This window comes from Scophthalmus maximus, chromosome 14 (genome assembly GCF_022379125.1).
Source record: "Scophthalmus maximus strain ysfricsl-2021 chromosome 14, ASM2237912v1, whole genome shotgun sequence".
Taxonomy (NCBI): Eukaryota; Metazoa; Chordata; class Actinopteri; order Pleuronectiformes; family Scophthalmidae; genus Scophthalmus; species Scophthalmus maximus.
In genome coordinates, this window is record NC_061528.1 from 2,344,582 (window position 1) to 2,368,167 (window position 23,586).

General features: G+C 40.3%; 6 protein-coding genes across 6 annotated transcripts; 4 read left to right on the forward strand and 2 right to left on the reverse strand.

The window, feature by feature from the left end:
* The first annotated feature begins 194 nt into the window (after positions 1-194).
* On the forward strand, positions 195-1,955 carry LOC118282622 (trace amine-associated receptor 13c-like). Its single transcript, XM_035603882.2, has one exon. The coding sequence runs from the start codon at positions 288-290 to the stop codon at positions 1,386-1,388; it is 1,101 nt and encodes a 366-aa protein (XP_035459775.1). The 5' UTR covers positions 195-287; the 3' UTR covers positions 1,389-1,955.
* A 1,928-nt stretch (positions 1,956-3,883) lies between these two features.
* Positions 3,884-5,550, forward strand: LOC118282613 (trace amine-associated receptor 13c-like). Its single transcript, XM_035603862.1, has 2 exons — positions 3,884-4,461; positions 4,622-5,550. Exons 1-2 carry the CDS (start codon positions 4,286-4,288, stop codon positions 5,439-5,441), a joined length of 996 nt encoding a protein of 331 aa, XP_035459755.1. The 5' UTR covers positions 3,884-4,285; the 3' UTR covers positions 5,442-5,550.
* A 2,850-nt stretch (positions 5,551-8,400) lies between these two features.
* On the forward strand, positions 8,401-10,260 carry LOC118283208 (trace amine-associated receptor 13c-like). The gene is made up of 2 exons (XM_035604957.2): positions 8,401-8,627; positions 8,869-10,260. Exons 1-2 carry the CDS (start codon positions 8,464-8,466, stop codon positions 9,686-9,688), a joined length of 984 nt encoding a protein of 327 aa, XP_035460850.1. The 5' UTR covers positions 8,401-8,463; the 3' UTR covers positions 9,689-10,260.
* Positions 10,261-11,370: 1,110 nt separating this feature from the next.
* LOC118282678 (trace amine-associated receptor 13c-like) lies at positions 11,371-12,621 on the forward strand. The gene is made up of 2 exons (XM_035603966.2): positions 11,371-11,534; positions 11,802-12,621. The coding sequence occupies exons 1-2, from the start codon at positions 11,371-11,373 to the stop codon at positions 12,619-12,621; spliced, it is 984 nt and encodes a 327-aa protein (XP_035459859.2).
* Positions 12,622-14,333: 1,712 nt separating this feature from the next.
* On the reverse strand, positions 14,334-16,571 carry LOC118282582 (trace amine-associated receptor 13c-like). The gene is made up of 2 exons (XM_035603811.2): positions 16,356-16,571; positions 14,334-16,271 (listed from the first exon to the last, which is right to left on the reverse strand). The coding sequence occupies exons 1-2, from the start codon at positions 16,526-16,528 to the stop codon at positions 15,452-15,454; spliced, it is 993 nt and encodes a 330-aa protein (XP_035459704.1). The 5' UTR covers positions 16,529-16,571; the 3' UTR covers positions 14,334-15,451.
* A 3,106-nt stretch (positions 16,572-19,677) lies between these two features.
* Positions 19,678-21,188, reverse strand: LOC118282657 (trace amine-associated receptor 13c-like). The gene is made up of 2 exons (XM_035603931.1): positions 20,993-21,188; positions 19,678-20,908 (listed from the first exon to the last, which is right to left on the reverse strand). Exons 1-2 carry the CDS (start codon positions 21,163-21,165, stop codon positions 20,089-20,091), a joined length of 993 nt encoding a protein of 330 aa, XP_035459824.1. The 5' UTR covers positions 21,166-21,188; the 3' UTR covers positions 19,678-20,088.
* Between the last annotated feature and the right edge of the window lie 2,398 nt (positions 21,189-23,586).

A 23,586-nucleotide genomic window follows, 5' to 3' on the forward strand; every position in this document is an offset into this window, starting at 1 on the left:
AAATGCGAAACTTCAAAATCACAATTTCCCAAACCAACGGGTGACGTCACGTTGGGTTGCCACTTGACTACACAGAAACAAGATGGTCGGTGTTATGATGCGGGGGGAGTGGTGGCCTAATGTTAGAGAAGTGAACTTGCCCTTGAGCAGGGCCGTTAACCAATCTGTGGTCATTGTCACAGAAAAGAGGGTGGGGTGTTTGTTTGTGGTAACACAGATATAAAGACGGCAGATTATCAGGGAGGTTTGGTCAGAAAGCGGTTGCAGCTCTGCAGTTCCTCTTCCCGATGACGCAGACCACGGAGGGAGCTGAGCTCTGCTTTCCACAACTCCTCAACTCCTCCTGCAGGAAGCCGGAGCCTCCTCGCTCGGAGGCTCTGCTCGTTTACATCCTGCTGTTCGTCATCTCGCTGCTCACCACCGTTCTCAACCTGCTCGTCATCATCTCCATCTCTCACTTCAGGCACGTGAACCTTCACACACATTGTGCTGTTTTAAGATTCAAGATGACTTTTGCTAAGTTATGTTATCATAAGTTGAATTGGTTGCTGGTGGATATTATTGGGAATCACATTAACAAAGATGATGTTTTTTGTCACCGCAGAGAGCTCCACACCCCCACCAACCTCCTCCTCCTCTCCCTGGCCGTCTCAGATTTCCTTGTCGGCCTCTTGGTGATGCCAGTTGAAATCCTCATGACTTTGAGCTGTTGGGTGCTGGCTGACCTGATATGTCCGGTGTACTACCTGCTGCCCTTCATCATACTATGCTCCTCCGTGGTGAACATGGTGCTCATATCTTGCGACCGCTATGTGGCAATCTGTTACCCTCTGCACTACCCCGCGAGAGTCACTCCAAAAGTCAGCACAGTATGCGTTATCCTGTGTTGGGTTTATTCCGTTATCTACAGCGTGCTCATTTTATTTGACAACCTGAAGCACCCAGGCAGGTATAACTCCTGTCACGGGGAGTGCGTGGTCCACATTTCAGGCACTGTTGATCTTGTCGTTAATTTCCTCGTTCCCGTCAGCATCATCATACTCGCGAATGGGAGAGTGTTTGTCGTGGCTGTGAGCCAGGCTCGGGCCATGAAGACAAATGTGAAAGTTAGAGTTAAAAAGTCCGAGCTCAAGGCAGCAAAGACACTTGGCGTTCTTATCGTTGTGTTTCTGATGTGCTACTCTCCATTTTATAGTGTCGCTCTCACGGGCCACGACATCTTCGTCGGCTCCTCGGTGGAGGTCTTTATGGTTTTTCTGATGTATTTTAATTCCTGTTTGAACCCCATCATCTATGCCCTTTTCTACCCCTGGTTTAAAAAGACCACTAGACTCATTGTTACACTGCAGATACTGAAGGCGAACTCCTGTGGGGCCAAACTACTGTGAATAGATGAAGTAGAAGCTTATGTCTTGCATATGTGCAGTATATTTTAAAAAGTGTACACGCATCACTTGTACATATCTAAACTCTTGCACATCAACACACCCAAACCGCAGTCTTAGGTCTTCCACTTCCATCCAGCTCACTGTGCCGCCGGTCCACTTGACCACCATGGGGTCTAGAGCCTTCAGCTGCTCTGTTTGTGAATAAAGTCTTAACTGTCGAGGAAAAAAATTGAAATACCACAAGCACTTTTAGCACATATTATTATTGACAACTTAATCTGGAAGAAACGTTGCTGTGACAATGGGTTTTTGCACATGAACGTCAACGTGTGTCCTGTCACGATAACGTACAAATGCAAACAACCGTTAATTTAATTTTGAGAGATTTGCAGTTAACGAAGCTAGCGTATTTATTTAACATTTCCACAATAAAGTCGAAATGTTAAATAAATAAATAAAATCGTCACCCTCATTAATAAAAAATTTAAATCTTCCCCCTCATTTTTTTTCTTATGCCTGGCCCTAATGCTCTTCCGTACCTTGAGTGTTCTGAACGGGTGCCTAAAAATAAAATGCATTATTATTATTATTATTATTATTATTATTATTATTTTTTGTTGATCCTATGTATCTAATCAAATCTAATCTGTATTTTCTAAGAACATTTTTCTGTCGTTTGATGCCCAATTAAATGTCTAATAAATGTCTTTCTCAAAGATGGTTTCTGTCATTCTAAGAGCTTCCTGTCACACTGATGTACAGTGTGGATGTTAATGATGAGTTTAGTTTTTATTAGATATATGATGCTCTGAAAATGGGATGAAATGTCATGACTGACAGTTCAGACTGACTCAAGATTATTCAGGCGGGTGTGTCGACCGGACCTCCATACAACAGCTGGATTTCCATTTTTTATTTGTATAGCACCAAATGACAATAAACATTATCTCAAGGCTCTTGACATAGTGAGGTCAAGACCTGACAGTATTACAGAGAAACTCAACTGTTGGTCACTGTGGAGAAAAAACAACAACTCCCCTTTGACAGGAATAAATTTCGAGCAGAACTGGACTCAGTTGTGGGCGAAACATCTCCGGCGACCGGTTGGGGTGAGAGGAGAGAATGGGGGTGAGAGGAAAGAGGGGGAGAGAAGAGAGAGATGCTCAGTGCATCATTTCCATTCACTACTGCTCAGACTCCAAATGCAAACTGTATATTTGTGATATCTTGGCTTCATCTTTGCACTGAAAGAGGAAAATGCCATCGTGTGGTCATGTCCCACTCCCTCCTTATGATCATATGGAGTGAAATTTGGTTTTTGAACTGTTTGTGAAGAGGAACATTAATGTATATCAACATCCAGAGACCTCACGGGTCTTTATACAGATTTCACTGTCCACAGACGGTTTTTACTGCCTCTTCATGTTCCGTGTGCCCAACTTTACTTGTTCTTACTTGTTGTTATTGTGTCCATGAACTATTGTCTGTGTCATCATATTTTCTTCACATTGTTTTGCGTTAAGAAACTAAATTAAGAAGTTTCATATCACACAAACACACACACCCTCTAGGGAGGAGCTTTTCTCACCTGCTTTCATTAGTGTCACAAAACGACACCACTGCAACCAAAAGGTGTTACTGCAACACAAAAACAAGCCCCGGTGTCAGCACATGATGCAATCGTTGCTCAGCTCGCGCCAAACAAGTCAAAAGTAAACGGTGAACAATAGTTTTCTCTACGGACGCTGCACACTTTGTTCAAACTTTAAAGGATCTGAACAACCAGATTCACAAAATGAATTCTGTCACTTAATTCTGTCACATAAATTATTTTTTTTGTTGTTTTTTCTTCTACAGAAGTTCTACAGACGTCTCTTTGCCCACAACAGTGAGGCTTTAAACCTGTTTGTATCTGCTGTAGCAGGAAACCACCACACAGGCAGAGTTGTGGTGTTGGTGTGTCTGTGGACAGATTCACTCTCACTAAGATTGAGTCACAAGACTTCACTGGACAATAAAATCCAGTCGGTCGGTCAATCAATCAATCAAATGTTATTTGTAGAGCACCTTTCATTCAAGTTCACGCAGTTCAAAGAAGTTCACAAAATTTAGTCCCAGTTCGAGATCTGGGTGTGGGCCGACCCATGACTACTTAGTACGCTGGTAATAATGTAAGAGTGGAAATGTGATATGCTAAATGGTGAAAAATACAGGTTCAAACATCGAGTAAATCTCCGGCCTAAGAGATGAGCAGAATTTCTCACTAAGATATCGCCCACTGTATTGTATTAATATAGTTGACCGTAGATAATAGTTATTTTTTAATATTTTATTCATAATATATATAATATTCATATTGGATTGTGATTGTGATTCTTATTCAATTCTTACTTTAATTCTTTCCCGGTGCGCTTCTACGTTTTTGTGCTGTTGCGTCAAATTTAATTTCACCAAGGGGAAATCAATGAAAGACACTTTTAATCTTATCGTATCGTATGTCATAGTGAGAAGAACTACAAAAGTATCAACTGACTACTGGCAAAGCGGCTGCAAAGCAACTACAGCTGTCAATCCCATTGGGAAAAAATCATCATCATTCACTTTGATATCATTTTGATAAAACAATTTCAGCTTTACCCTTTTTTGTATCTGCTTCTAACAACCACAAATATGGATTCTTTTTTGGTCCCTTTGGTCTGTTCATTCTCCTATGATAGAATTTTTTCGGCCATTTTTACTTAAATTGAACTTATGTCGGGGACAACCCAAACTCATGAGGGTGGAAAGTTTTAGGGAGGAGAGATTGTAAGTGTCCACATGGAGGAGGAACCGGGACGAATGTGATAAAAGAGTACGACTGCCGAGTTCTGCTCTGAGCAGAAAGCTTCTCCTCTCGGATGATGGAGACCCAGCGGGAAGGAGCCGATCTCTGCTACCCACAGCTCAACAACTCCTGCAGGAAGCCCGCTCACCCTCAAACCGAGGCCATGCTGATCTATGTCCTGCTCTCGTCCGTGTCTCTGCTCACCGTGGCTCTTAACCTGCTGGTCATCATCTCCATCGCCCACTTCAGGCAGATATAATCATCTAAAGATGCTTCATTATGTCGAGATGAGATGTTTTTGATCCGGTTTACAGATGTTGTCACACCTAGATCGCTCTTTTTTAATTGTCGTAATAGCAATGTTTTCTTTGCTGACAGTATGTTTAGCGATGCTTCTCTTCCTCCCCAGGCAGCTCCATACCCCCACCAACCTCCTCCTCCTCTCTCTGGCCGTCTCAGACTTCCTCGTAGGCTTCCTGCTGATGCCAGTGGAAATCATCTACATCGAGGCCTGCTGGTTTCTCGGCGACATTGTGTGCACTCTGTACTACATCGCAGACTACGTGATCACCTCTGCCTCAGTAGCCAACATGGTGTTGATATCATTCGACCGCTACTTAGCCATTTGTGACCCAATGCGTTACTCCACCAGGGTCACAAATAGAAGAGCACAGATCTGCGTTTGCCTCTGTTGGGTTTTCTCTGCATTCTACAGGATTCTCCTTCTGCACGACCATCTGGACAAACCGGGCAGGTCCCACTCCTGCTTAGGGGAGTGCGTTGCCGTCATCAATTACATAGCGGGACTCGTCGACCTCGTTTTCACCTTCATCATACCCATTACTGTCATCATTGCTCTGTATATGAGAGTGTTTGCGGTGGCTTTGTCTCAGGCTCGAGCCATTCGGTCTCATATTGCGGCCATGACGGTGCAACGTGCAGCGACTGTGACTGTGAAGAAGGCAGAGATGAAAGCCGCCAGGACTCTAGGCATTGTTATCATTGTGTTTTTGATTTGTTTCTGTCCGTACTATTTCCCCGCTCTGGCAGGCGAAGACACCTCGGTCGATGCTTCGTCGGCAGCTGTTGAGATCTGGCTGGCACATTTTAACTCCTGCTTGAACCCTATCATCTATGCCTTTTTCTACCCCTGGTTCAGAAAATGTATTAAACTCATTCTGACGCTGCAGATACTGAAACCTGGCTCCCGTGATACAAAACTACTGTAGTGTCAGACACTGTCTCTGAACTAACGCGCTTTTTAATAGAGGTAAAATGGATTAGGTTGCGTTGTTAAGCACAGATGTGAAATCCCATTATTGTACTGTATATGTGCAGGGTGCCATTTGTGGGGGAAAAAAAGGGGGGGGGGGGGGGGGATGTTTCGACCATGTGTCACGGGAATGGCTCTTTGATCTCCAGACCTTGACACACTGCACTGCTCGACCGGCTGGCCACCGTTACGCACGCACAACAAAACAAAACATGCATGATTAAATCCCCCCCAAATATTTCATGCTTGGTGACATTCTGAAATGTGCCGTGCATCAAACGAGGCTAATGGAACCAGGAACATTAGGTAAATTAGCCGGATTGTCACTGATTGTCTCTCGAACGCGATCTCTGACAGTGGGTGGTCCATTTCGGATTTAATCGTTCTGTGGCACTAAAGTATTTTTGTTATTTTTTTTTTTATGTTACAGCGTTTTTAATTAGTTTAAAAATGTCTCTTTTGTGTATTTTATATGGTCTGTTGTTGAAGTAGCCTTGTTCATTTTGTCCCCATAAATATAAATCAGCAGAGGTGGGGGTATGTAGAGCAGAAAGGGGGAAATCCCACGCACCCCACCCCTCTTCCTGGCAAATCCCACCCTGTATATGTGTATATACATTAACCCTTTGGTTCTTTGTCTCTGTGAAACATTCTGCTATGAACTTGCATCTGAGACATACGGTATATATGTAAACAGACATGTAGCCTCAACAGGTTGTGAATCTTGTGATTAACATACTTTGGTAATAATCATTAAAATGTGAACATGATCAGACAACCATTTCAATAAATATGACTTCAATGTACGATTACATTTCTTCATGTATGTTTCATGTCCATGATCAGCTCAAGCCAGAAAATGCATTTATACAAAACTTGTTTTTTAAAGTCAAAGGCCACTTCAAAGACCTTCCATGGTGACATCATCAGATTGCTTATGTATTTAGGACTTCCGCTCTCCAGTTAAATAATTTCAAACCTTTCACCAAGAGACAAAACATTGTGACATCAAGGTTATTTAGAACCTAATATCACCACCACAGTATACACCAAGTCCCTGAAATGGTCAGAGGTTGGAACAGGGACCTTTCAAAAGAAAGGCCTACAGTCTGCCACTCCTCAGAAGCACGGGAGTAAAGTCTGTCAGCAAGAAAACAACCAGAACACACTTTGTTGGGGCTCTCAGAGAGACCGGGTGTTGCAGAACCCCAGAACCTACTTCATAACCTCGGGCGGCTGTGGCTCAGGACGTAGAGTCGTTCGTCCACCAACCGACTTGGTTGGCAGTTCGATCCCACCTCCCGCCAGTACACATCCCGTTGTGTCCTTTGGCAAGACACTTATCCCTAACTTGCCTCTGACGGCTCTAACGACAGTGCATGAATGAGTATGAATGAGTATGAATGTGACAGAAAAATGCGTGGTAAATAGCAGTATGACTAGAAAAGCGCTATATAAATACATTCCATTTACTGACTGAGCAGGACGATTCAGTTGCAGCTAGAGGAAAACAAGACTCTCCAAGAAAAACTGGAGAGAACTTTATACAAACAAGACATGAAGCCGGTGTCCAGCAGCTGGTTGACGACTTTGTGCTTGACAAGGAAATCAAGCCCCACAGGGACCTGGTGTCACAGAACCTGCCCTTGCTCCACAACCCGGCAGCTGAGAGGGACGACAGTCGCCAGAAAATGGCGGGGGACCTCCAGATAGAGAGGGAGACAGAAGCGATTCTCCAAGAAGAACTGGACAGAGTCAGAATCTCGTGCCAAGAGGACAGACAAAAGTATGAAGCTGACATGCTCACAGTGACACAGCGAGCTGACGATCTTCAGCAAGGGCTTGACTTTGAAATCAAGTCTCGCGCAGAGAGAGAGTCACAAGACAAGAACTTGTTGCAAAAGTTGAGGGCTGAGCGAAACACTGAGCTCCAGGTGGAGAGGAGGAACAAACAGATTCTCCAAGAAGAACTGGACAGAGTCAGAGCTTCATGCCAAGAGGACAGACAAAGTTGTGAAGCTGACGTCCTCACAGAGAGGCAACGGGCTGACGACCTTCAGGAGGAGCTCGACAAGCTGCAGATCCCCACAAAGAAAAAGGCCTCAAACTGGAAGAGGGTCCGACACTTCCTGGAACTGAGAAAACCTCAAAGATGGAATATGCCAAAGGAGTCGGCAGCGGTCAACGCAATGATGTCACAGCCAGATGGCGAAGGATCGATTCCCAGTCACCAGCCATTATCAATGTGAACAATGTCTCCTGAGGTGTGGTTTTAAATAATTTCAATAAAATGTTCAAATTGAAATATCTGCTTTAAGTACTTGATATTTGCTTGTATAAAAGTAAATCCTAAAAATGAGACTGCAAAGATTTCTTGCGTATATTGCTGTTTAAGTAATTGTATTTTTTTTTTTGTAAAAACCGTAAGGTGCAGACAGAGCCGTACCTATCCCGTATGGGGCCCTAAGCAGAATTTGATTTGCTGGGTGCAGAAGTTTATTGTTTGTAGGAGTGCGTTATGGTGAGCACTTGGAATTGATGGTTATAACAGAGATTTCTCTAGGACTTTTTCCTCCATTATCCACTAGTCTGGGAGTAGATAAGTGTGGACCTTTGAATACAGACGGTGTTAAGCTCTCCTTTGCGCCGGCCGTGCTACAGGGAAGGGGGCTATGCTAGTGCAGGTGGACTGGATGGAGCAGACCGTCCACTGCTTCCCCTCGAGCACAAGCACCAGAAAAAATAATCCACCCTCCAAAGAAAACCCCTTCCCCATGTTGTTGGGGAACTTCAACAATATACCATGTTGCTCTCAACTTTTTAGTTTTGCACATTTTGAACATTGTCTACTGCTAACACCGTTGGGATGGATCGGTGGAAAGAAGGGGCACAGGGGAGGGGAAGAAGGAAAGAGATAAAATGGTCTGTACGACAAAGAGCTTTGATCAGAGCTCGGCAGCTTGTCCCTTTCTCTGAACATGGAGGCCCTGGAGGAAGCTGAACTCTGCTTTCCCCAACTCAACACCTCCTGCAAGAGGGCGATGCTTCCTCACTCAGAGCTCATCTACAGCGCGTTGTCCTGCATCACTCTGCTCACTGTGGTTCTTAACCTGCTGGTCGTCATCTCTATCTCACACTTCAGGCAGAGACACAATTTCTCTTTCTCAAATTTAGGTTGTTAATGAAAACAATATTGATTTATCTCCTTTTTTTTAAACTTGCTAAATGGCACATGTTGCCTCAAATCTACTTATCTAGCTACTCTAAATACTGTAATAACTACAGAGTTACAGAGCAATTCATAGTCCTTGTATTATAACTGTTTGTTTCTACAACTTCTACATGTAACATATGTCTTCAGAGTTGATATTCTCCAATTTCAGGCAGCTCCACACCACCACCAACCTCCTCCTGCTCTCTCTGGCTGTTGCAGACTTTTGTGTGGGTCTCCTGCAGATGCCAGTTCTACTTCTCCACAACCAAGGCTGCTGGTACCTCGGTGACATTATGTGTGCTGTACATTACTTCTTGGGTTTCATCGTTATCAGCGTCTCTGTAGGAAGCATGGTGCTCATATCTGTTGACCGCTATATAGCAATTTGTGAGCCCATGTTCTACACCACCAAAGTTACTCTGATGAGAGTGAAAGTATGTGTTTGTCTGTGTTGGATATTTTCTACTGTCCACAGCAGTTGGATCCTGAGGGATTTCTTAAAACAACCCAACATGTACAACTCCTGTTATGGAGATTGTGTAGTTGTGGTCAATTTTGCTGAAGGACTTGTGGATCTTGTTGTGACTTTATTAGGCCCAATTTTAGTCATTGTAATTTTGTATTTGAGAGTCTTTGCCGTGGCTGTTTCTCAGGCTCGAGCCATGCGCTCTCACGTTGCAGTCGTCTCACTTGAGCGATCAGAGACTGTAAAAGCCAGGAAATCTGAGATGAAAGCTGCCAGGACTCTCGGTATTGTCGTACTCGTGTTTCTGCTCTGCTCTTGTCCATATTATTGTTTTGCTGTTGCGGCTGAGAGCAACTTGGTCGGGGCGTCCTTTGCATCCCTTCAAATTTGGATGTTGTACTTTAATTCCTGTCTCAACCCTGTGATCTATGTTTTTTTCTACCCTTGGTTCAGAAAAACGATCAAACACATTGTGACACTGAAGATACTGCAGCCTGGCTCCTGTGAGGCCAACGTACTGTAGAAAGAGACTGTGATGGATTTACTGTAAAGACACTGAAGAGGAAATTTTAAAAAACTTTTTTTTATTCTCTTCCAAAGTTTGGAAGTAAATGGAAAATATTGCATTACATTGCCGTGTGATAATTGAAACTGTTTGTATTTAATTATAAAAGTCACATGCATCATGTTGTGCAGCAGCTAGTTCAGAAGTACAGTACCTTTTTTATTGCAGTTCAAGAACAGTTGTAGTGTGATTATGTGTGAGTTCATAAATTCTACATAACATATGCAAGCACACGCAGTTATTATCGCACTCACGGCTTAGAAAAAAAATTACACCCATGTCACATCCTTGGCTCCGTAGATCTGAGATCAAATGGATATATAGAATTCATGCACTCACCCATTAATGTTTCCTTTTCCTCACATTTTTTTTCCCTTTTCTTAAGATAAAACCTCAACAAAAAGAACTGATATAAAATACTTGTAAAGTACCAGATTGAGAAACATTTTTCGGAAGTATCTTTAAAATATGAACTGTACCCATCCCTAAAAATCAATGCTTTTCCCCATCATTAAAATAAAGCCATGAAACCCAATCCACCACCAAGGCCCTCAGCATTGTGAGCATGTATGTATGTATGTATATAAAACATTCTTATGTACATGATGTGATGACAACAATAAAAGTTGGAACCTTGGACATGGTTTGCCTGTCCACTGGCTCCCGACATGATGATTGGCTCAGGGCATTTTCACATGCACCTGAAAATCTAGACCAAGGTCTGAACCAAGGTTCATGTCTTTGTTGCTTCTTTTACATTTGATCAAGTTAGTTTTGTTTCACATCACAATTTAGGGGGCGCACTAAAGAATTTTGTGTAACATACAAATGTCCTGTACTCGACAATGATTGATTTGTAGACAGGTGTTCCTCTGTCATCAGCGTGTTGTCAATTCGGCAGGGAGGAGTATTTCCGTTTGAATGGAGAAAATGAATGAACTTTATCATTTTGTTTATTTTCTTCTTGCCTCTGTATTACTACTATGGTTTTACTACCAACATCACCAACTTCAGGCATAGTACTTGACACCATTTTGAATGTGCCAGATGAATGTCCTTGGTGCTCGAAAATATTAAGCGTCGGAGGCCAAGACTTTAAGCAATCCTGCAAGAATTGCAGGATTGCAATTTTTGGTCCGAACAGTGGTCGGAGGAACCTGTCAGATCCGTTAATTTAGTTCGGACTAAACTGAAAAGTTAGAAGGTCTGGACCAAACAAGCTAGGTGTGAAAGTCCGCTAAGAGTACACCTTGCATGCCCGCAAATAGAGGCCTTACAAAAATCCCCATGCACAACTTGAATTCCATTTGGAGTTTTTGAATGTGAAAATCAGAATTAAGAAGGGATCGTAACATGTTCAAACAATCACCAACAGTACAACTTCGTGTTTATCTCAACTTTTTAGTTTACCGTTATCATTGTCATTGTCTACTGCTTACACCTGTTGGGTGGATGGATAGATGGTAGATAGATAGATAGATCGATAGATAGATAGATAGATCAATGGATAGATAGATAGATAGATGGATGGATAGAAGGGGAACAGGGGAGGGGAAGAATGAAAGAGATAAAATGGGCTGTACCACATAGAGCTTTGATCAGACGGCTGCCTAGTCAGCTTCTCCTCTCTCTCTCTGAACATGGAGGCCCTGGAGGAAGCTGAACTCTGCTTTCCCCAACTCAACACCTCCTGCAAGAGGGCGATGCTTCCTCACTCAGAGCTCATCTACACCGTGTTGTCCTGCATCACTCTGCTCACTGTGGTTCTTAACCTGCTGGTCATCATCTCTATCTCACACTTCAGGCAGAGATTACACTTCTCCCCATTGTCTAAACAAAATGTTTTGGTTCAAGCTAGGCAAATTAATATTCATATTAATGTTGCTAATAAATGTCAACACTTGCTAAATGGCAGATGTTGCTTCAAATCTACTTATCTACTTTCTAGATCATAAATACTGTAATAACTACAGAGTTACAGAGCAATTCATAGTCCTTGTATTATAACTGTTTGTTTCTACAACTTCTACATGTAACATATGTTTTCAGAGTTGATATTCTCCAATTTCAGGCAGCTCCACACCACCACCAACCTCCTCCTGCTCTCTCTGGCTGTTGCAGACTTTTGTGTGGGTCTCCTGCAGATTCCAATTCTATTTCTCCACAATCAAGGCTGCTGGTACCTCGGTGACATTATGTGTGCTGTACATTACTTCTTGGGTTTCATCGTTATCAGCGTCTCTGTAGGAAGCATGGTGCTCATATCTGTTGACCGCTATATAGCAATTTGTGAGCCCATGTTCTACACCACCAAAGTTACTCTGATGAGAGTGAAAGTATGTGTTTGTCTGTGTTGGATATTTTCTACTGTCCACAGCAGTTGGATCCTGAGGGATTTCTTAAAACAACCCAACATGTACAACTCCTGTTATGGAGATTGTGTAGTTGTGGTCAATTTTGCTGAAGGACTTGTGGATCTTGTTGTGACTTTATTAGGCCCAATTTTAGTCATTGTAATTTTGTATTTGAGAGTCTTTGCCGTGGCTGTGTCTCAGGCTCGAGCCATGCGCTCTCACGTTGCAGTCGTCTCACTTGAGCGATCAGAGACTGTAAAAGCCAGGAAATCTGAGACGAAAGCCGCCAGGACTCTCGGTATTGTCGTACTCGTGTTTCTGCTCTGCTCTTGTCCATATTATTGTTCTGCTGTTGCGGCTGAGAGCAACTTGGTCGGGGCGTCCTTTGCATCCCTTCAGATTTGGTTGTTGTACTTTAATTCCTGTCTCAACCCTGTGATCTATGTTTTTTTCTACCCTTGGTTCAGAAAAACAATCAAACACATTGTGACACTGAAGATACTGCAGCCTGGCTCCTGTGAGGCCAACGTACTGTAGAAAGAGACTGTGATGGATTTACTGAACCAATGTTGTTATTAAAATATTAAATTCAAATTTAGACTAAATTCTTATTGCATTGATTCAAACTTACATGAAAACTTGTTTTGTGAATTTGTTTTCTTGGCAAATCCTTTACCCAGATGCTAAACTGGTTCTGATTGGAGCTGCTAGATATACTTTTAGTTTCTAAAAGTAAATAAATGTAAATATTTGTCCTAATTTGTTCAATTTTTTTGTACAGCATCAACAATATTTCTAAAGTACTAAACCATTAAGCAGGCTCAATATAGAGTTATCTGCCTAGATTTATAATGAAACACACTCACACACACTCCAGGACTCCAGCACTGTAATAATTCACTGGAACACTCAAAAGTGCAATATTCATTTCATATCAATTAAGTGCAACTACCAACTATGCCTGGTATTTATATTTTATATTTCATATTTTGTATATATCTTATTGTTTTTTATCCTGCTGTCCACTTTTCTGCTTTAACAGCCATATTTCCCAGCTGTGGGTCGAATGAAGGATAATCTTATCTTATCTTAACTTGTCTTATCTTATCTTATTTTATATTATCTTATGTTATATTATCTTATGTTATGTTATCGTATCTTATCTTATCTTATCTAATATTATCTAACCTTATCTTATCTTACCTTATCTTATCTTATCTTACATTATCTTATCTTATCCTATCTTGTCTTATCTTATCATGTTGGCTCTGTCACCAGATTTAAAGTAAATAAATGAAACTGGCCATGATGTTACTTCCACCTAGTTCAGTGTTTTGTCTTTTACAGTAAGCTCGTCAGACTAATCCTAACGGCTCAGATAGAATAAATTATATAGATAAATATATTTCGCTCCATTTTTTTAGGCTTTATGTGTGTGTGTGTGTGTGTGTGTGTGTATTCATTAAAATAATGAAACAGCGTTGCTGCTATTCTGAACTGGCCACATGTAGATATAGTTAATTACCTTTTCGCTATCATATAGTCGAGCTATTCTGCAGTTATGTGAAGTCATTAAAAGTTCATGAACCAATGATACAGATGTTAAGATGTGAACCACAACTAACAGGAGGGTCAGTGGTCTGTAAAAAAATGCTACTTATATACATAAACAAGACGTGCTAGCGGTCGGTGCTGCAACTCCAAGGTTTTGACCTTCGTGGTTAGTGCGTCGGACTCCAACACCCGAGGCTGGGGTTCGCGGCCCACAACATCAAAGAGAGAAACAAGCTCTCTCCAAAATTGCCTACTGCCCCTTTAAGAGTGTTCATAGAAAAGTCTGATACAGATGAAATTAAATATTCTAGTATATGTTTCTTTATCTCTAGGAGATAAGACCTTGAGATTTATATCTTTGACGCTGTAATGAAAGACTATTGTTCGAATATAATCCGAAAATATTTTACCGGTTTTACAGGTCAATCTGGTAACATGGTATTGATTATTATATAGAGTACCATCAAAAGATTAAATAGCAGAACATAATTTCAGATAAAACACAGCATCTACTTTTTCTATGCATTTTCTCCGGGTTTAAAAAACATCCAATACAGTCTTTGCTAGAGATTTTCCTCTTTTTTTTGAAAAGCATTAAACGTGTTGGTGTTTTAAAGCAAATTCAGTCAGGACCACTTTTGGCAAAGTAAGTTTTATTTCAATCATTTCAAAATTACAAAGTTACAGTTGCTGGTATGGCTCTGTTCTGGGAGCACACACATTGACAATGGACACAACTGTATAGTCCAACTTGCTGAAGAAAACATAATTTGATCTTCATGTACATAAATGACATACATGTTTATTTGTATATCGAGCGGGGAAGCGAGATCCTATGAAGCAAAATATGTTGCAAAATGCAAGCGCTTGTATATCGGATTTGTGAACTTGTAGAATACAATGTGAGAGCTTGTAGAACAAAGTTCTGAACTTGTGCATTTAAATTTTAACTTTCACTTAAAATATTCACAAACATGTTACCTGAATTTGGAGTTACATAAAAAATATTCACAACTGTGCAGATTGATATTGACAATACAACAGCGGCTGCAAACTTTAATTATTTTTAATAGAGGCACATTTTTTGTACGACCACAACTCTCTTATTACAACCTCTCAAATCACAAGTGACGAATCTGTGCCTTGACTTTTGCGACATATGTCGATTACAAGTTTGCAGCCACCAGTGCATACATGTAAATATCAATCTATACACATTTGTCAATTTTCTTTCCCTGTGACTTCAAATTCAGGCTCCTATGTGTATGAATATTTTGAAAATTTAAAGTTCAGATTTTGGTTCTACAAGATCTCGCATTGTATTCTACAAGTTCACAATTCCATATACATGTGCTTGCATTTTGCAACATACTCACCTTCATAGATCCCGTCACAACTGGTCACTGGAAACAAATTCAGGACACATTGTGAACTGACGAACACACAATGGAGCCGTCCACTTGAGATCAGATCTCTCAGGATACCAGGTCTAAATAGAGCATATAGGAGATTTGTCAATTGAATTCATAAATGAGGATCTGCTGCTGTCAGCTGATGCATTAAATTGTGGCTGAGCTCAAATTTCTAGCCTGGCTGAACTAACGCTGTGCTCACTTTAATCACTAACACCAACTTGACGTGTGAAAACCAAACAGGCAGTTTAACAACACAAGAAAGAATCTGCTGTTATGTATCAGATAATAAAAACTAGCTTGGTGCTAATACACAACCTGAGAAAAGCTTGTTCTGTTTTAACATGCTGTCCTTAAATAAGCAAACCTTATTCTTATATTTTATATTATCTAAATTCTCGCTACAGTATGTGTGCGTCACAGGAGTTGTGCTGCAATATCTGAAGTGTAACAATGAGTTTGATTGATTTCCTAAACCAGGGATAGAAAAAAGCATAAATCACTGGATTTATACAGGAGTTACAATAAAGCAGCCACACACCAAAAATCGAAAATGCCCCGCTGGTTGACATGTCCTGTCCCATGAGAAAGGGATAGAAAGACGGACAGAAACATATTAGAAACACAACCACGACAATTCCAAGAGTCCTGGCTGCTTTTCTCTCCGACTTCCTGGCGGTTACACGAACTGATCCCTGGCGCGTGACGGCTGCGATGTGAGACTTCATCGCTCGAGCCTGAGACACAGCCACCACGAACACCTTCATGTACAGAACGACGATGACCGCAATGGGGCCAATGAAGGTCAGCACGACGTCAACAGCTCCTGTTGCGAAGTTAATCACGACCACACACTCTCCGTAGCAGGAATTGTAGGTGTCTTGATTTTTCAGGGAGTCTTTCAGTATCACGCCGTTGTACAACAGAGAACTGGTCCAACACAGACAAACGCTCACTTTGACTCTTTTCTGAGTGACTTTGGTATGGTAACAGAGAGGTTCACAAATGGCCACGTATCGGTCGACCGATATGAGCACAATGTTTCCCACTGAGGCAGATGTAACAATAAAAGAGGCATAGTTATATAAACTGCATATCAACCTTCCCAAAAACCAGCAGCCGCCTACGAGGTGGACTTGAACCGGCATCAGCAGGAAGCCAACGAGGAAGTCTGAGACGGCCAGCGAGAGGAGGAGGAGGTTGGTGGAGGTGTGGAGCTGCCTGGAGAGAGAGAATATCATCACTGAACGTTTTAACATGTGAAGCAGTTGCACAGGTCATATTAAAATACTTAAGACTTCTTGCCTGAAGTGGGAGATGGAGATGATGACCAGCAGGTTGAGAGTCACAGTGAGCAACGAGATGCCGGACAAGAGGACGTAAAGGAAAGCGGCCTCAGCTCGATCCTGCTGCGGCTTCCTGCACGAGGTGTTCAGGAGCTGTGGGAAGCAGAGTTCAGCTCCGTCCGGACTCTCCATAGTCAGGCAGAGAGGAAGGAGGAGGAGGAAGAGGAGAAGCTGCGAAGTTCTGACAGCTCTCTGGCCAATGTCCTCCATCATAGAGCTGATGGATCTTGCTCCTCCCTCTTTTCCTATGACCAAGGGAGTTGCATCTGTTGTGTCCTCATCATCATCGCACATACTGCACAGCTGTAAATATGTAAACATTTTGTTACACTGGAGATACTGCAACCTGGCTCCTGTCAGGCCAACGTACTGTAGAAAGGGGCTGTGATGGATTGACTATGAAGACTGTGAAGAATAAATTTAAAAAATAGACTTTATTTCTTTTATTCTTTTCCAAAGTTTTTAAGTAATTTGAAAATATTGCATTATATTGACTGATTCAAGGGATTCAAACTTACCTAAAAAGCGTTTCCATTTTGTGAATTTTATTTTCATGACAAAGACCTTTATCAAGTTGCTAAACTAATTCTGATTCGGAGACCTGGTTTCAGTGTAAAATAAGGCAATTCACTGTATATATTTCTTTTAAAGAATATAAAAATGATTCTCACCACTGACATATGCTTTTCATTAACAATGTAAGACAAATGGCACACCTTTTATTCCAACTCAGCCACAGTTATACAGTGACTTGCTTTTGCTGATAGAGAAACCGTTAGTTTCTAAGTAAATAAATGTAAATTTGGGACTTAGTTTGTCTTACTTTTTTGTACAGTAAAAGAAAAATTGGAAGAAACAAGTCAACAATATTGCTAAAGTACAGAACGATTTAGCTGTCTCAATGTAGAGTTACCTTCCTCTAATCCTAACGATTTACAGAGTTGTAACAATATTTATAAAACACACACACCAGGACTCAACCACTGTAATAATTCACTGGAAAACTTAAAAGTGAAATCATTCATTCATTCATCATTCATCGTCTACCGCTTTATCCATTTGAGGGTCGCGGGGGGTCGCTGGAGCCAATCCCAGCTAACATTGGGCGAGAGGCGGGGTACACCCTGTACAGGTCGCCAGCCTATCGCAGGGCCACATACAGACACGGACAATCATTCACTCTCACATTCACACCTACGGTCAATTTAGAGTCTCCAATGAACCTAACCCCATTCTGCATGTCTTTGGTGTGTGGGAAGAAGCCGGAGAACCCGGAGAGAACCCACGCATACACGGGGAGAACATGCAAACTCCACACAGAAAGGCCCTGGTTGAACCGGGATTCGAACCCAGAACCTTCTTGCTGTGAGGCGAAGGTGCTAACCACTACACCACCGTGCAGCCTACTAAAAGTGAAATATCCTATTAATTTCAATTTAGTGCAACTACCAACAGTGCTTAGTATTTCTATTTTATATTTCATATTTTGTACCAAACTTATTGCTTTTTGCATCCTACTGTCCACTTTGCTTTTGTTACACCCAAATTTCCATTTTGTGGGACAAATAAAGGATTATCTTATCTTATCTTTTCTTGTCTTACCTTATCATATCATATCATATCTTATCTTATCTTATCTTATCTTATCTTGTCTTGTCTTGTCTTGTCTTGTCTTGTCTTATCTTACCTCATCTTATCTTGTCTTACCTTATCATATCTTATCTTATCTTATCTTATCTTGTCTTGTCTTGTCTTGTCTTGTCTTGTCTTGTCTTATCTTACCTCATCTTATCTTATCTTATCCTGTCTTATCTTATCTTGTATTATCTTATCTTGTATTATCTTATATCTTATCTTATCTTACCTCATCTTATCTTATCTTATCCTATCTTATCTTATCTTATCTTCTCTTGTCTCATCTCATCTTATCCTGTCTTATCTTATCTTGTATTGTCTTATCTTGTCTTATCTTATATCTTATCTAATCTTACCTCATCTTATCTTATCTTATCCTATCTTATCTTATCTTATCCTATCTTATCTTATCTTATCTTGTCTCGTCTTATCTTATCTTGTCTTATCTTATCTTATTTTATCTTATCTTATCTTATCTTATCTTATCTCATCTTATCATGTTGGCTTCAGGTTACATTATCTTTCACGGGCTTCGAGGTAAATAAATGAAACTGGACATGATGTTACTTCCACCTATTGATTTTCCAATAACGATGGTACTGTATTACATTGTGTTTATGTGTGTGTGTGTGTGTGTGTCGACACGCTGGTCCAATCAAAGCTGTGAACCACATCATGACTAATGAGTTCATTATCATATTTCAGTGTTTTGTCTTTCACAGTGAGCTCGTCAGACTAATCTTAATGGCTCTAAAACAGAATCATTATTTTCCCCCAAACTTTAAAATTTAAGTTTCTTTCACCAAAACATGAAAGAATAAATGTAGGAACAAGTTAATACTGAGAATAATATTTATATAAATATATACAATGTTGCTCCATATTGTGGGACTTGGTGTGTGTGTATTCATTAAAATAATGAAACAGTGTTGGTGCTGTTGTGAACTGGCCACATGTACATATCACATCATATACCGTTTTCCCTATCTGCTTGTTAGTTCAATCATCAATGCCAAAAAGGCACTTTGAATGATGAGGGCCGTGCACACACTCCACAGGTGTGCTGATATTCATTATGGCAAACTTGACTCCCGCTCAGGTTAAATTTAGGTTGAGCTACTCTGGAGTTATGTGAGGTCTTCAAAATTCATGAAACAATGAGACAGATGTGAAGATGTGAACCACAACTAACAGGACAAATGTGTGTGGGGTCTGTTTATTAACATAAAAACACCATAACTATAACTACTCATAACTACCCTTAAGAGTGCTCATAGAAAAGCCTGATACAGTTCAAATTAAATGTTCCAAAATATGTAGAATATATATTTTTCTTTATCTTTATCTTTAAGAGATAAAACCTTGGTATTTTTATCTTTGATGCTGCAATGTGAGACTATTGTCTGAATATATTCCAAAAAGATTTGTCATTGTTTATCATAGAGGATATAATCAACAGATTAGTTTGCGGAACATCAGATATCAGATTAAACAGATGATCTACTTTTTTCAATGCATTTTCTATGGGCTGAAAAAAACATCCAACAGTCTTTGCTGTAAATTCTGCTTTTTTTTTGTAAAAGCAGGACCACCTCTGGCAGGCAAAGGGAATTTTATTTCAATAATTTCAAAATTGTGATGAGTTACATTTGCTGGTATGGCTCTGTCCTGGGAACTTCACATACACACGCACACACACATATTGACAATGGACACAACCGTATAGTCCAACTTCCTAAATACAACATCATTTGTACATAAATCAGCGAGATCATTTGAAGGTTAATATTTTGCAAAATGCAATCGCTTGTAGATCGCATTTGTGAACTTGTAGAATACAATGTGAGAACTTGTAAAAAAAAATATGTACGTACGTTTAAATTTTCACTTGTAAAAAATAGTGTGTAGATTGATATTGACATGAATACAACGGCGGCTGCAAACTTGTAATCCAACATTATTATTTTTTACTTGAGGCTAATTTTTTACGACTCATTCATTACAACCTCCGGAATATATATATATTTTATAATGTCAAGTGACTTTTTGCAACATTTCTACAGTATGTGTGCGTCACAGGAGTCGTGCTGCAATATCTGAAGTGTAACGATGAGTTTGATCGATTTCCTAAACCAGGGATAGAAAAAAGCATAAATCACTGGATTTATACAGGAGTTACAATAAAGCAGCCACACCCCAAAAATCGAAAATGCCCCGCTGGTTGACATGTCCTGTCCCGTGAGAGAGGGATAGAAATAAGGGCAGAAACATATTAGAAACACAACCACGACAATTCCAAGAGTCCTGGCTGCTTTTCTCTCCGACTTCCTGGCGGTTACACTAACCGAGGCCTGGTGTGTGACGGCTGCGATGTGAGAATTCATCGCTCGAGCCTGAGACACAGCCACCACGAACACCTTCATGTACAGAACGACGATGACCGCAATGGGGCCAATGAAGGTCAGCACGACGTCAACAGCTCCTGTTGCGAAGTTAATCACGACCACACACTCTCCGTAGCAGGAATTGCAGGTGTCTGGATTTTTCAGGAAGACGTTCAGTATCACGCCGTTGTACAACAGAGAACCAGCCCAACACAGACAAACGCTCACTTTGACTCTTTTCTGAGTGACTTTGGTATGGTAACAGAGAGGTTCACAAATGGCCACGTATCGGTCGACCGATATGAGCACAATGTTTCCCACTGAGGCAGATGTAACAATAAAAGAGGCATAGTTATATAAACTGCATATCATGCTTCCCAAAAACCAGCAGCCGCCTACGAGGTGGACTTCAACCGGCATCAGCAGGAAGCCAACGAGGAAGTCTGAGACGGCCAGCGAGAGGAGGAGGAGGTTGGTGGAGGTGTGGAGCTGCCTGGAGAGAGAGAATATCATCACTGAACGTTTTAACATGTGAAGCAGTTGCACAGGTCATATTAAAATACTTAATACTTCTTGCCTGAAGTGGGAGATGGAGATGATGACCAGCAGGTTGAGAGTCACAGTGAGCAACGAGATGCCGGACAAGAGGACGTAAAGGAAAGCGGCCTCAGCTCGATCCTGCTGCGGCTTCCTGCACGAGGTGTTCAGGAGCTGTGGGAAGCAGAGTTCAGCTCCGTCCGGACTCTCCATAGTCAGGCAGAGAGGAAGGAGGAGGAGGAAGAGGAGAAGCTGCGAATTTCTGACAGCTCTCTGGCCAATGTCCTCCATCATAGAGCTGATGGATCTTGCTCCTCCCTCTTTTCCTATGACCAAGGGAGTTGCATCTGTTGTGTCCTCATCATCATCATCGCACATACTGCACAGCTGTAAATATGTAAACATTTTGTTACACTGGAGATACTGCAACCTGGCTCCTGTCAGGCCAACATACTGTAGAAAGGGGCTGTGATGGATTGACTATGAAGACTGTGAAGAATAAATTTAAAAAATAGACTTTATTTCTTCTATTCTTTTCCAAAGTTTTTAAGTAATTTGAAAATATTGCATTATATTGACTGATTCAAGGGATTCAAACTTACCTAAAAAGCGTTTCCATTTTGTGAATTTTATTTTCATGACAAAGACCTTTATCAAGTTGCTAAACTGGTTCTGGTTTCAGTGTAAAATAAGGCAATTCAATGTATATCTTACTTTTAAAGAACATAAAAATGATTCTAACCACTGACATGCTTTTCATTAACAATGTAAGACAAATGGCACACCTTTTATTCCAACTCAGCCACAATTGTACAGTGACTTGCTTTGGCTGATAGAAAAACCATTAGTTTCTAAGTAAATAAATGTAAATTTGGGTCTTAGTTTGTCTTACTTTTTTGTACAGTAAAAGAAAAAATGGAAGAAACAAGTCAACAATATTGCTAAAGTACAGAACGATTTAGCTGTGTCAATGTAGAGTTACCCTCCTCTAATCCTAACGATTTACAGAGTTGTAACAATATTTATAAAACACACACACCAGGACTCAACCATTGTAATAATTCACTGGAAAACTTAAAAGTGCAATATCCTATTAATTTCAATTTAGCGCAACTACCAACAGTGCTTAGTATTTCTATTTTATATTTCATATTTTGCACCAAACTTATTGCTTTTTTCATCCTACTGTCCACTTTGCTTTTGTTACACCCAAATTTCCATTTTGTGGGACAAATAAAGGATTATCTTATCTTGTCTCACCTTATCATATCTTATCTTATCTTATCTTATCTTGTCTTGTCTTGTCTTGTCTTGTCTTATCTTACCTCATCTTATCCTTTCTTACCTTATCATATCTTATCTTATCTTATCTTATCTTATCTTGTCTTGTCTTGTCTTATCTTACCTCATCTTATCTTATCTTATCCTGTCTTATCTTATCTTGTATTATCTTATCTTGTCTTATCTTATATCTTATCTTATCTTACCTCATCTTATCTTATCTTATCCTATCTTATCTTATCTTATCTTCTCTTGTCTCATCTCATCTTATCCTGTCTTATCTTATCTTGTATTGTCTTATCTTGTCTTATCTTATATCTTATCTAATCTTACCTCATCTTATCTTATCTTATCCTTTCTTATCTTATCTTATTCTATCTTATCTTATCTTATCTTATCTTATCTTGTCTCGTCTTATCTTATCTTGTCTTATCTTATCTTATTTTATCTTATCTTATCATATCTCATCTTATCATGTTGGCTTCAGGTTACATTATCTTTCACGGGCTTCGAGGTAAATAAATGAAACTGGACATGATGTCACTTCCACCTATTGATTTTCCAATAACGATGGTACTGTATTACATTGTGTTTGTGTGTGTGTGTGTCGACACGCTGGTCCAATCAAAGCTGTGAACCACATCATGACTAATGAGTTCATTATCATATTTCAGTGTTTTGTCTTTCACAGTGAGCTCGTCAGACTAATCTTAATGGCTCTAAAACAGAATCATTATTTTCCCCCAAAGTTGAAAATTTAAGTTTCTTTCACCAAAACATGAAAGAATAAATGTAGGAACAAGTTAATACTGAGAATAATATTTATATATATATACAATGTTGCTCCATATTGTGGGACTTGGTGTGTGTGTATTCATTAAAATAATGAAACAGTGTTGGTGCTGTTGTGAACTGGCCACATGTACATATCACATCATATACCGTTTTCCCTATCTGCTTGTTAGTTCAATCATCAATGCCAAAAAGGCACTTTGAATGATGAGGGCCGTGCACACACTCCACAGGTGTGCTGATATTCATTATGGCAAACTTGACTCCCGCTCAGGTTAAATTTAGGTTGAGCTACTCTGGAGTTATGTGAGGTCTTCAAAATTCATGAAACAATGAGACAGATGTGAAGATGTGAACCACAACTAACAGGACAAATGTGTGTGGGGTCTGTTTATTAACATAAAAACACCATAACTATAACTACTCATAACTACCCTTAAGAGTGCTCATAGAAAAGCCTGATACAGTTCAAATTAAATGTTCCAAAATATGTAGAATATATATTTTTCTTTATCTTTATCTTCAAGAGATAAAACCTTGGTATTTTTATCTTTGATGCTG

Coding starts and splice junctions, on each gene's coding strand:
- LOC118283208 (XM_035604957.2), top strand. CDS start 8,464: ATGGAGGCCCTGGAGGAAGCTGAACTCTGCTTTCCCCAACTCAACACC. Junction 8,628..8,868: donor ATCTCTATCTCACACTTCAG/GCAGAGACACAA, acceptor CTCCAATTTCAG/GCAGCTCCACACCACCACCA.
- LOC118282657 (XM_035603931.1), bottom strand. CDS start 21,165: ATGGAGAGTCCGGACGGAGCTGAACTCTGCTTCCCACAGCTCCTGAAC. Junction 20,909..20,992: donor ATCTCCATCTCCCACTTCAG/GCAAGAAGTATT, acceptor CTCTCTCTCCAG/GCAGCTCCACACCTCCACCA.
- LOC118282678 (XM_035603966.2), top strand. CDS start 11,371: ATGGAGGCCCTGGAGGAAGCTGAACTCTGCTTTCCCCAACTCAACACC. Junction 11,535..11,801: donor ATCTCTATCTCACACTTCAG/GCAGAGATTACA, acceptor CTCCAATTTCAG/GCAGCTCCACACCACCACCA.
- LOC118282582 (XM_035603811.2), bottom strand. CDS start 16,528: ATGGAGAGTCCGGACGGAGCTGAACTCTGCTTCCCACAGCTCCTGAAC. Junction 16,272..16,355: donor ATCTCCATCTCCCACTTCAG/GCAAGAAGTCTT, acceptor CTCTCTCTCCAG/GCAGCTCCACACCTCCACCA.
- LOC118282613 (XM_035603862.1), top strand. CDS start 4,286: ATGATGGAGACCCAGCGGGAAGGAGCCGATCTCTGCTACCCACAGCTC. Junction 4,462..4,621: donor ATCTCCATCGCCCACTTCAG/GCAGATATAATC, acceptor CTTCCTCCCCAG/GCAGCTCCATACCCCCACCA.
- LOC118282622 (XM_035603882.2), top strand. CDS start 288: ATGACGCAGACCACGGAGGGAGCTGAGCTCTGCTTTCCACAACTCCTC.